This window comes from Mesoplodon bidens (assembly GCF_964165515.1).
Source record: "Mesoplodon bidens genome assembly, chromosome: 19".
Lineage (NCBI taxonomy): Eukaryota > Metazoa > Chordata > Mammalia > Artiodactyla > Ziphiidae > Mesoplodon > Mesoplodon bidens.
Window position 1 is genome coordinate 44,418,108 of NC_138179.1, and position 9,875 is coordinate 44,427,982.

The following is a 9,875-nucleotide window of genomic DNA, read 5'->3' on the forward strand; positions in this document are numbered from 1 at the left end:
TTTTTTTTTTGAAAAATCTTTGCCTACCCAAGGTCATGCAGATATTCTCCTGTTTCTAACGGAACTTGATTAATTAATTGATTTACTCTGTTACATACAGGTGCACAGTCCATCTTGAATTATTTTCACGTGTGGTGGGAGGTAGGCATCAAGGTCCATTTTCCCCATGTGGATAAAGAGAGATTACAAGGGCTTTCCCCTCTTTACCAAACATATTTTCCTATTTGAACTTTAAAGTCAGCAGATACTACCTTTGCAATCCGAACAAAATACATTTTTTAAAACATACAGGAGAAATAAATTGGGAGAAAGGACGCAGGGGTCAGCACGGTCTCCCTGCCCTTCACAGATGAGGAAGTGAGGAGGCCTAGGGAGGACTCCTGGTTCCATCCACTGCTGACCCCACCCCTGCGGGCTGCCTGCTGTGCTCTGGTTTTCAGAAAAGTCCAGCCAGCCCAGAGGCCTCTGGACTTGCATTGAGGCCCAGGGTGGGGGTGCTGCTGGGGCACGCACGGGCAGCAGCTGGTCTAGGTGGTCCCCCTACATAGCTGGGGAAATGAGGCAGAGTGTTAGAGTTTTGAACGAAGAGTCCCCAAGTGGGTGTTGCAGTTGGCGAACCCCATCCCTCTGCAGACCTCCCTAGCCCAGTGGGAACTGTGTCCTCTCACGGCCTCTTGGGAGTGGGAGGCGGTGCCTGACCTGCATCTTTAATGGGCATCCTCTCCCGCAGGACGAGCTTGTCATCCACAGATGCTCCTTCTCTGCCTAAAGGAGCAGCAGGCCCCAGCCCCAAGCCCGGTGTGAGGCAGCAGAGATGGCACTGAGTCCAGAGCCGTTGAGCAGGTTCCCTGTGCTGCCTACGACAGGCAGCACTATGCCTGAGCCGCCTGGAGCCCCCAATGCCTCTCTCAACAGCTCGTGGGCCAGCCCAGCGGAGCCCAGCCCCCTGGAGGACCTGGTGGCTACGGGCACCATTGGGGTGGTGCTCTCGGCCATGGGCGTTGTTGGCGTGGTGGGCAACTTGTACACGCTGGCTGTCATGTGCCGCTTCCTGCACACCTCGGCCTCCATGTACGTCTACGTCATCAACCTGGCGCTGGCGGACTTGCTCTACCTGCTCAGCATCCCCTTCATCGTGGTCACCTACGTCACCAAGGCGTGGCACTTCGGCGACGTGGGCTGCCGTGTCCTCTTCAGCCTGGACTTCCTGACCATGCACGCCAGCATCTTCACCCTGACCCTCATGAGCAGTGAGCGCTACGCCGCCGTGGTGAGGCCACTGGACATGGTGCAGCGTTCCAAGGGCTACCGCAAGGTCCTGGCGCTGGGCACGTGGCTGCTGGCGCTGTTGCTGGCACTGCCCATGATGCTAGCCATCCGGCTGGTCCGCAGGGGCCACAAGAGCCTCTGCCTGCCGTCCTGGGGCCAGCGCGCCCACCGCACCTACCTGACACTGCTCTTCGGGACCAGCATCGTGGGGCCCGGCGTGGTCATCGGGCTGCTCTACGTCCGCCTGGCCCGGGCCTACTGGCAGTCGCAGCGGGCTTCCTTCACGCAGACGCGGCGGCTACCCAACCCCAGGGTGCTCTACCTCATCCTGGGCATTGTGCTGCTCTTCTGGGCCTGCTTCCTGCCCTTCTGGCTGTGGCAGCTCCTCACCCAGTACCGCGGGACCCTACCGCTCACGCCCCGCTCCGCCCGCATCGTCAACTACCTGACCACCTGCCTCACCTACAGCAACAGCTGCGTAAATCCCTTCCTCTACACGCTGCTCACTAAGAACTACCGCGACTACCGCCAGCGCTCGCTCCAAGGCAGGGGCGCCCACCGGCCCGGGGGTACCTACAGCTTCCCACAGGCCCGCACCGGCTGCCAGCGCGGCTCAGGCCGCTCACTGTCCTCCAGCAGCCAGCAGGCCAGCGAGACCATCGCGCTGTCCCAGGCAGCCCCTAGGGGGCTCTGCACCTGAGCGTCCCCAGCCTCCAGGTGGGCGCTGGAGTTGGGGTGGGGAGTGGCCCCCAGAGCCCAGGTCACTCCGGGACTCCCCCACTGACTGCCTCCCTTCCTCAGTCCTCTTCCAGAAAGTTCCCTGCTCTCCCTTCCCCATCACTCACTTCAGCTCCATCAGCCCAGCCACCTTCCCGTAATGCCCCTCTGCCCCGTCCATCTGTGAGGGTCTGTAGGAGGCTCAGGCCCAGGACTAGCTTCTGAAGACGGTGGTGAGTGGAGTCTTCACTGCCCCCATCAGACGTGAGTGCCTACATGACGCGTGGCGGGGCACACACTGGCAGGTGACAGCGTGTAGGCACACAGGCTGCCTGCATGGGACCCTCCTCCTGGCTGGTGCATGGCCCTCTCCCCATCCCTCCCGGCTCCCATGTGGCTCCATCCCTCACAGCTTCAGCACCTGGAACAATAAACTCTGAGCTCTTCGAGCCTTGTCCTGCCGCAGCAGTGTGGGTGGGATGTCAACGGAGGCAGGACCCCTAGGACGTCCCCCCGCACTTGGATGAGCCTGTCCACCTGGCTGGGGAGGAGACACATCCAGCCATTCAGCCTTCCTGACACGGTGGGTGGGTGCCATCAGGCCTGAGCCGGGCCCTGGATGTGGGGCCTGAGACCCTGGGGCGGGGCAGGGAGCCATTAGCCTCAACCTGCTCAGGGAGGAGGGGCAGCTGGGGCATCACTCCAGGGCAGGAATTCGGCACCTAAACTGAAACCATGAGCCAGAATTCCTCTCCCTTCAGCAGCTCACCTGCCTCTCCCTCCCCAGACCTGGGGGGGTGGGGGTCAGGTGGGGGGTGGATCGTACAACACATGTAGGGGTTTATCTCATGCCTCCTGTGTGCAGCATCCGAGCTGGGCCTCCTGTGGACATCAAGACCACTGGACCCTGCCCGCAGAGAGCCCGCCCACAGGGGAAGATTTTGGACCTCTCCCCACCCCTACCCAACCGTCCAGCAGCCTGTACACTCCACATTGTGGCCCCGGCTCACATCCCACAGCTGGGTCTCAGCCTTGGCTGCACATCAGACTCACCACCAGCCAGGCCCTCCTGGACCCCTTTCAAGACCCTGACAGGATCCTAATGTGTGAGCAGGTGGAGATCTACACCTACCTCCCCGATGGCCCCTAAGTATGGCGTCCAAGGCCACCAGTGCAACTTGGGACCCCAAATGTTTTTGGAAGTAAACAGCCCAAAGTTTGTACCTTGACCAAGACCCTGGGTCTCTGCTCCCCAAATCCTGATTCCAGGATGTGCTGAGAAGCGCCCAAACTTAGAAAACGGAGACCCCCAGAAGTGGCCCTGTAGCCCCCATTCATCTGTATGTGTGAAGGTGCTCTGTGTGCTGTTTCTCCGAGTGATGCTGAAAAAGTTACATTTTTGGCTCCAAACTTAAGACCTGAGTACCCTGGTTAATGCTCCCAGGTAGGCCGGGCGAGCCTCCACCGCCAGGCCTGGGACAGCTGCAGGGGCTGTCCTCCCATCTTCCGCTTGGAAGTGCCCAGCCTCTGGGGAGCCTCATGATGACACCCTGAGTGTTTCAGGGTGTTTAAAAATGTTAGGCAGGCTCTCACGCCTGTGTACCCACACACACAGCCACAAGGAGACTCCCGCTGGCCTACTGTGGCTTGGCCGACCTCCCTGGATCCACCACCCACAGCCTCTCCCTCTCCCTTCACCAGGGCCTCCGGGACCTACCCGTCAGGGATGGGTGATTTATGGAGGCCTAGTCTGGCTCAAGCCCATCAGGCATGGTGCCCAGCCCTTGGCAAGCTGGACAGCAGAGGGTCCCGGGGTGAGGGGCCAACCGGGGCATGGCTAGAACCGGCTCTAGCAGGTGAGGGCTCCTGTTCAAATGCTACAGCTTTATTGGGGGCAGTCTCACACCATAAAACTCACCCACTTAAAGTGCAAGTAATGATTTTCAGTGAAAAGACAGAGTTGTGCAACCATCATCACAATCCAGTCTCAGGACATGTCAGGCAGGGAGCTCCAGAGAAACTGACCAATAGGACAGACATAAATAATAGAAGGTTCTATGAAGGAACTGGTTCAGCAATTAAGGGGCTGGCACATCTGAGATCCATTGATGGGGTGGTGGGCTGGAAACTCAGGCAGGAGAAGATGCTGCAGCCTTGGGGTAGAATTCCTTCTTTCCCGGAAACCTCCAGTTTTGCTGGAAGGCCTCCGACCGCATGGAGGAGCCTCACCCACCACATTCCGGGAACAGACGCCCGGCTGCACAGCTTGGGCAGAGCTGAATGTGCCCCATTGGATGAACACGTGTCGGTTTGGGGCATTTGAGTTGCTGCCACAGTTTCTCCAAATGATCAGGGCCGCCGTGGATGCCCGTGTGCGCGTCTGTGTGGAGGCGTTGCTGCTCTGGAACCTCTGGACTGTTCCCGGACGACCGTGCATCTGCCGCTCCTTCCAGCTGCCCTGCGTGAGGGCTCCTGTCCTCATGTCCTCCTGGCCTCTCCGTCCTGCCCGCACTGCCCTCCCTCGGGGCAGGCACTGTTTTATGACAAGAGAGCAGCTGTTCTGGGTAAACTCGGATTAAGAACGGGCAGCTCCGGACGGTGACCGTCTCTCAGAGTCACACGCCTGTGGGGCCAGGGACGTAGGCCTTGCTCAGATGGGCAGGGCGGGGAGGGCAGTGCTGCCCGCAGGCTGTGGGGGGCAGGGGCACCCCCCTTCCCATCCTCATCACCTTGGCCTCCGACGGGAGTGAGTCCAGGCTTCCTCACCTCCAGTTCTGTCCCAGACACCGGGGGCTTCCCCACCTGGCAACATGTACTGAGGGAGGGGCAGCCGGCAGGGCCCCTCGAGAGAGAGGGACATCGTCATGGCCATCTTCACTGTGGATCGTCTTGCTTCTATGGGTCATCGGAACCCTTTTGGCCAGGTTCCCCTGTCCCCAGAAAGGCACTGACCAGGTCACCACCGCCCCCTGTGACCTGGGGAAGGCACCGGCCAGGTCTCCCGTCCCCCGTCTCCAGGAAGGCACTGACCAGGTCACCACCGCCCCCTGTGACCTGGGGAAGGCACCGGCCAGGTCTCCCGTCCCCCGTCTCCAGGAAGGCACTGACCAGGTCACCACCGCCCCCTGTGACCTGGGGAAGGCACCGGCCAGGTCTCCCGTCCCCCGTCTCCAGGAAGGCACTGCCGAGTCTTTTCCAACCGTTCAAAGGCAGGGAGGAGGGCTCAGAACCCGGGGTTCACTCTGCAGGTTCCCTCATGGTATCTGACGCTTAAGGCCACAGGGCTTTGCTGGAGATCTGGCAGTGTGGACGCCGTGGGGGCAGGTCATCGGGAACAGAGCCAGGGAAGCCCCGGGTGGATGTTCACCCTGGGGCGCTGGGGCCCTCTGACCTTAACTCCCACACTCCCCAACCACAGTTGGAGCCTGAGATGCTCTTGGGCCTGTGGTGAGGGGGCCTTGTCCTGCAGGGCCCCCCTGGGGTGGGCACAGGTGCTGTCGGCACCAGCGTGGGCTGCTCCCCTGCCTGCATCCCGTCCCTTCCCTGCCTGCCCCAGAATCTCAGGCCCCCACAGGTGCCAGTGGGTCTGGGCCTCTGCCCGGGCGTCCTTCCCCCATTGTCAGGGCCCCCAGTGCCCCAACAGCCTGCACTGGATGCCCTGGATGATAGCATCTGCTCATCCTGAGCAGGGAACCACCAGAGCTGTGCACAGAGCTACTTTACACATAACCAGGGAGGGAGGGGGACACAGGCCACCACTCGAGAAAATCGTGACAGTGCCCCTGTCCACTCTGCAAGCATCAGATCCAGACCGAGTTCCTGAAACCTGAAGGCCTCACCTGGGGCTACCGCCTTCCTGGGCTGAGGAGCCAGTGGGGGGAGTGGAGAAGGGAGGAGGAAGGAGAAAAGGGGAGGGATGGGGGGAGAGAGGAGGGGGAGGGAGTGGGAAATGACAGGGAGGACCAGGAGGAACAGCCGGCAGGCACTCTTCTGCTACAGCCCTTGATGCCAGGAGCTGAGGGCACCTTCTGTCTGAGCCCAGCCCTGGCCTCCAGGGCAGTGGTGGTCAGTAGTGGGGATGGGAGGGCTGTCGGCTGTCTGATGGATGAGCACTCGGGCTGAGGGTCGCTCAGGGTGATGGACGAGGTCTTGACATTTCAATGCCATCCACCCAACACCCAGACTTGCAGGTGAAGAGGCAAAATGCCAAAGCCAGGCTCAGCCCTCGGTGCTCCTAACGGCTTTCTTTTGAGGCACTGTTGCCCTCACTTCAGTCCCGACCACTGCCCCAGGGCCAGCCCCACCCTGCACTGGGGGAACGAATTTCTTTTCATAGACGGCTACTGGGATCCCTTTGTGAGACACTGTGCTCAGATGGAAGGTTTTGTGAATTTGGACTTGGTTCCAGGGGGGCTCCCTTGAAGCTGGGTTAATGGGGTGCAGGCTGGGCAGGGAGGCCTTTGCTGGGGGTGGTGCATGAAGCTCCTCTGGAAGACCTTGGGCACAGAGCCATGGGGACTGGGTGCCCAGCTGCATCGGGAGGGAGCCGTGTGCCAGGCCTGGGGCATGTCCCCGGCCCCATCCCCACCCCCTGCACCCTCTTCCCTGAGTTTCCCCAGCCCACTCCCCTCGGTTCCTATAGCAAAAACAAGGAGTGGGGACAGGGGTCAGGCAGGCTGTGGGGGCTGTGACCAGGACCGTGGCGGCCAGCACCCAGTGGGGAATGAATGGACAAACGGTCCCTCCACCAGGGACCCGCTGCCCCTTCTTATTCTGTCTTCCCTCTTCCCGGAGGTGGTGGAGGGGGTTGGTGGAAGGTGGGGAAGGAGCCAGAGGCGGGTGAGTTCACAGCCGAGTTCACAGCCAAGCTCACAGAAGGCGCAGGGATCCAGGAGCCTAGTGGCGGAGGATCGGATGATGGATGATGGATTTACCAGGTGCAGCACATTCCTGCTTCGCAGGCCGGTCAGTTTCCAAGAGGCTCAGGCTTGGCTGGGATTTGGCTGCTGACCTGTGGGTTTTTTCAGGCCCAGGAGAGTGGCCTGGCCCAGTCCAGAAACCTGTGCCTTGAGCCCCTCCCTGCCACCCTCTGTGGGTCCCCGGGGGTGGAGGCAGGGAGAGCCCAGCTCCGCAAGGAGATGCACCAGCGCACAGAGTGCGTGTCACCAGGCTGCATGCCCAGGGCTGCTGCACTTTGTGTAAATTACTCATCAACAAAGATACACACGCAGTCCAAAGTTTCCTCTACTCCTGATTTTTCCAGGAAGTCATTCTTTGGGAATTGAGTTGCACCTACAACCAGTAGACACATCACTTTTACCTGCCTAGGGAGCTCTCTGCTCTTGTAGACTGTCCTCACCAAATGGAGCTCTGGGGGGCAGTGCCTGGGGCCATGGGTGACACAGTGACAGTGGCCCTGCCTGGTAGGGTGGCCTAGTTCAGGTGTGCAGAGACCTGAACTCTTACCTGATTCCACACCTGAACACGCCCAGCTGACTGGTGTTCCTGATCCAGGTCACCTGGAGGGCCAGCCTTGGCGGGTGGTGCTGGGGCTCCTTCTTGCCCTGGAGAAAGCCCTCAGCTCATCGGCACCTCCACTCACACACCCAGCATGCAAGGGAAAGGAGGGGGCTCAGCCAGCAGAAGGTGGGAGCCCCCATCCCAGGCAGGGGGTGGGGATGACCAGAATCTAGCCTGGGTCCCATACATCTGCAAACCACCAAACCGGGCATCTGAGAGCCACAGGGCCACCTGCAAGAGCAGTGTTTTTTTCCATTGGAATTCCAGACAGATGACGCTCTGAGCAGGAAGCCCGAGAGGCTGCCAATGGCCAGCAGCCAGGAGCTCCAGACTCCTGCCTTTTCCAGGCCGGCCGAGGGCCCAGCCCCACACAGGGGGTGGGGGCCAGTTCTCCTGGGACCCCGTGAGGGCCCAGAGGAGAGCCCCATCCCCTGAGCTGCCTAGAGCGGGCCCCCAGGCTGGATGGCTCTGTCCTGCTACTTTTCCCCTCCTGGAGCTGTGGAGACCAAGGCTTGGCAGGCCTGAGTGGTGAGCAGGGTCAGAGCCAGGAGGCAGCTGGGGCGGTAGGTGGCCTGGGGACTCCAGTCCAGTGTTCCAGCCCCTCTCTGCCCTTCCTCCATGTGCAAATTCCCTGGCCCTCAGGTGGCCCCCTTGGCGAGCTCACCACTGGGTCATCTTTTATACAAAATTCTCTTATTCCTGTTTCACAGCTGAGGAACCAGGCCACACGGGACCCGGGACCGGCAGGAGCTGGGAGCATCCACCCGCCTTTGCCCTTTGTGGCTCGAGGTACCCCGCAGCATGATTGAAAGCCCAGAGCCTGGCCTCACCCCAAAACTATGTGTCAGTGTGAAATACCGAGGCTGCCCGGGTGTCAGAGCTGGCTGCCCTGCACCAAGATTCCTCCCCAGGGCCGGAGCGAGTCAGGGCTGGGACTGGGGTTTGATGGGGTGGGGGAACCTCCATTTCTGCCCTCAGCCTCCCAGCGCCCCCCACCCCTCTCCTCATCCTGCCCCTTCCCCCCAGCCCATGGTGGCTGGGCAGAGCTGGGATGGACCCTGTGTGCCCCACAATGCGCCAGGCTGGGCAGCAGGCAGCTGGAAGCCAGGAGCCTTCTCCACCAGAGATGTGGCCGGGAGGTGGTCCTGGTGCACAGGCGATTATAGGGATGGGGGGAGGTGCTGAAGGACCAACGTGAGCCCACATGCCCACCTGTGATGGATGCAGGAAGGCTGCCTGAGCTGACAGCGAGGTTGGGGTGCTAGCTGGGGTCTCGTGGGCAGGTCCTGACCTGAGAGGTCTGGATTCCCCCTCTGAGGGGTATGTGCCTGATGCCATGCCCCAGGAGGCAAGACCCACACACCCTGGATGTGAGGCCTCAGCGAGGGCTCCAAGGGGCCAGTGGGGCGTGGAGGGCAGGGGTCCCCAGGGAACAGCAGCTGCACCCCCACCCTGCATTGGCCTCATAGAGACACGGGCACAGGAGAGCACCCACTGCGTGGCCCCCACCTCACTGCCACATCCACCTCACCCCACAAGCCCTGCTAAGCCCCTTGCAGCCCCTACAGGTAAGGGCAGGGGGAGGGGGAGATTTGGCTACATGGGGTGGGCAGGGAGAGCTGGTGGGGGGCTGGGGACTCTGGGAGGGGGCAGCAGGTGTAAGCACGTGGCCCACTTTTTCCTGGGGAGGACGTCTTGGTCCAGGACCCACCCTGGGTGTGCAGAGACCCTGGACGGTGCCCACCCACCTCCCCCTTTCTCTCCCCTCCCTCCTCCTCTCACCGGAATTTTCCAGGAATGGGGCCCTTCCTAAGAGACCCCCCCAGCTGTCTGTTCTTTAACAAGGGGCATGGGAGGAGACAGGTGAATGCCCCCAGGCCTGGGAAGCCCAGGGACAACTGGTGGGGGCAGGGGGCTCAAGCTGGGCACCTGGCCAGGTGTGTGACTGCAGCAAGATTCCAAGCCTCCACCTTGTGTGTTCACTGGGATGGGGGGTGGTAGCCATGACCCCCATGCTGCAGGGTGGGAGAGGTGCCCTGCGCTGGGGCAGGCAAGGCCCAGCCCTCCCAGAGCCCCCACTGGCCTTCTCAGGAATGGGGGCTCACCTGCATCCCCAGCTCCATTGGGATCTGCTTGGCCTCAAAGGTGCTGAGACGGAAGGAACATACAGGTGATGCCAAGAATCCTGGCTCTCTGTGCACCGATGCTGAAAAGAAATACGGAGACAGACTTTTGGAGGAACGCGAAAGATAGCTTTTCTTATTCTTTGCCTGGCAAAGGGGGAACACAGCAGGCTAGCGCCTTGAGAACTGTGCCCCCCTTTTCCTGGGAATGGAGAGAGTTTTATATTCCAGGGCTCATGGTCTATG

The 9,875-nt window shown here is 61.1% G+C and overlaps 1 protein-coding gene across 1 annotated transcript; it reads left to right on the top strand.

Annotated features, from left to right (window-relative positions):
- Window positions 1–814: 814 nt before the first annotated feature.
- On the top strand, window positions 815–1,969 carry UTS2R (urotensin 2 receptor; the record flags this gene model as incomplete). Its single annotated transcript, XM_081219922.1, has 1 exon — window positions 815–1,969. The coding sequence occupies one exon, from the start codon at window positions 815–817 to the stop codon at window positions 1,967–1,969; it is 1,155 nt and encodes a 384-aa protein (XP_081076048.1).
- Between the last annotated feature and the right edge of the window lie 7,906 nt (window positions 1,970–9,875).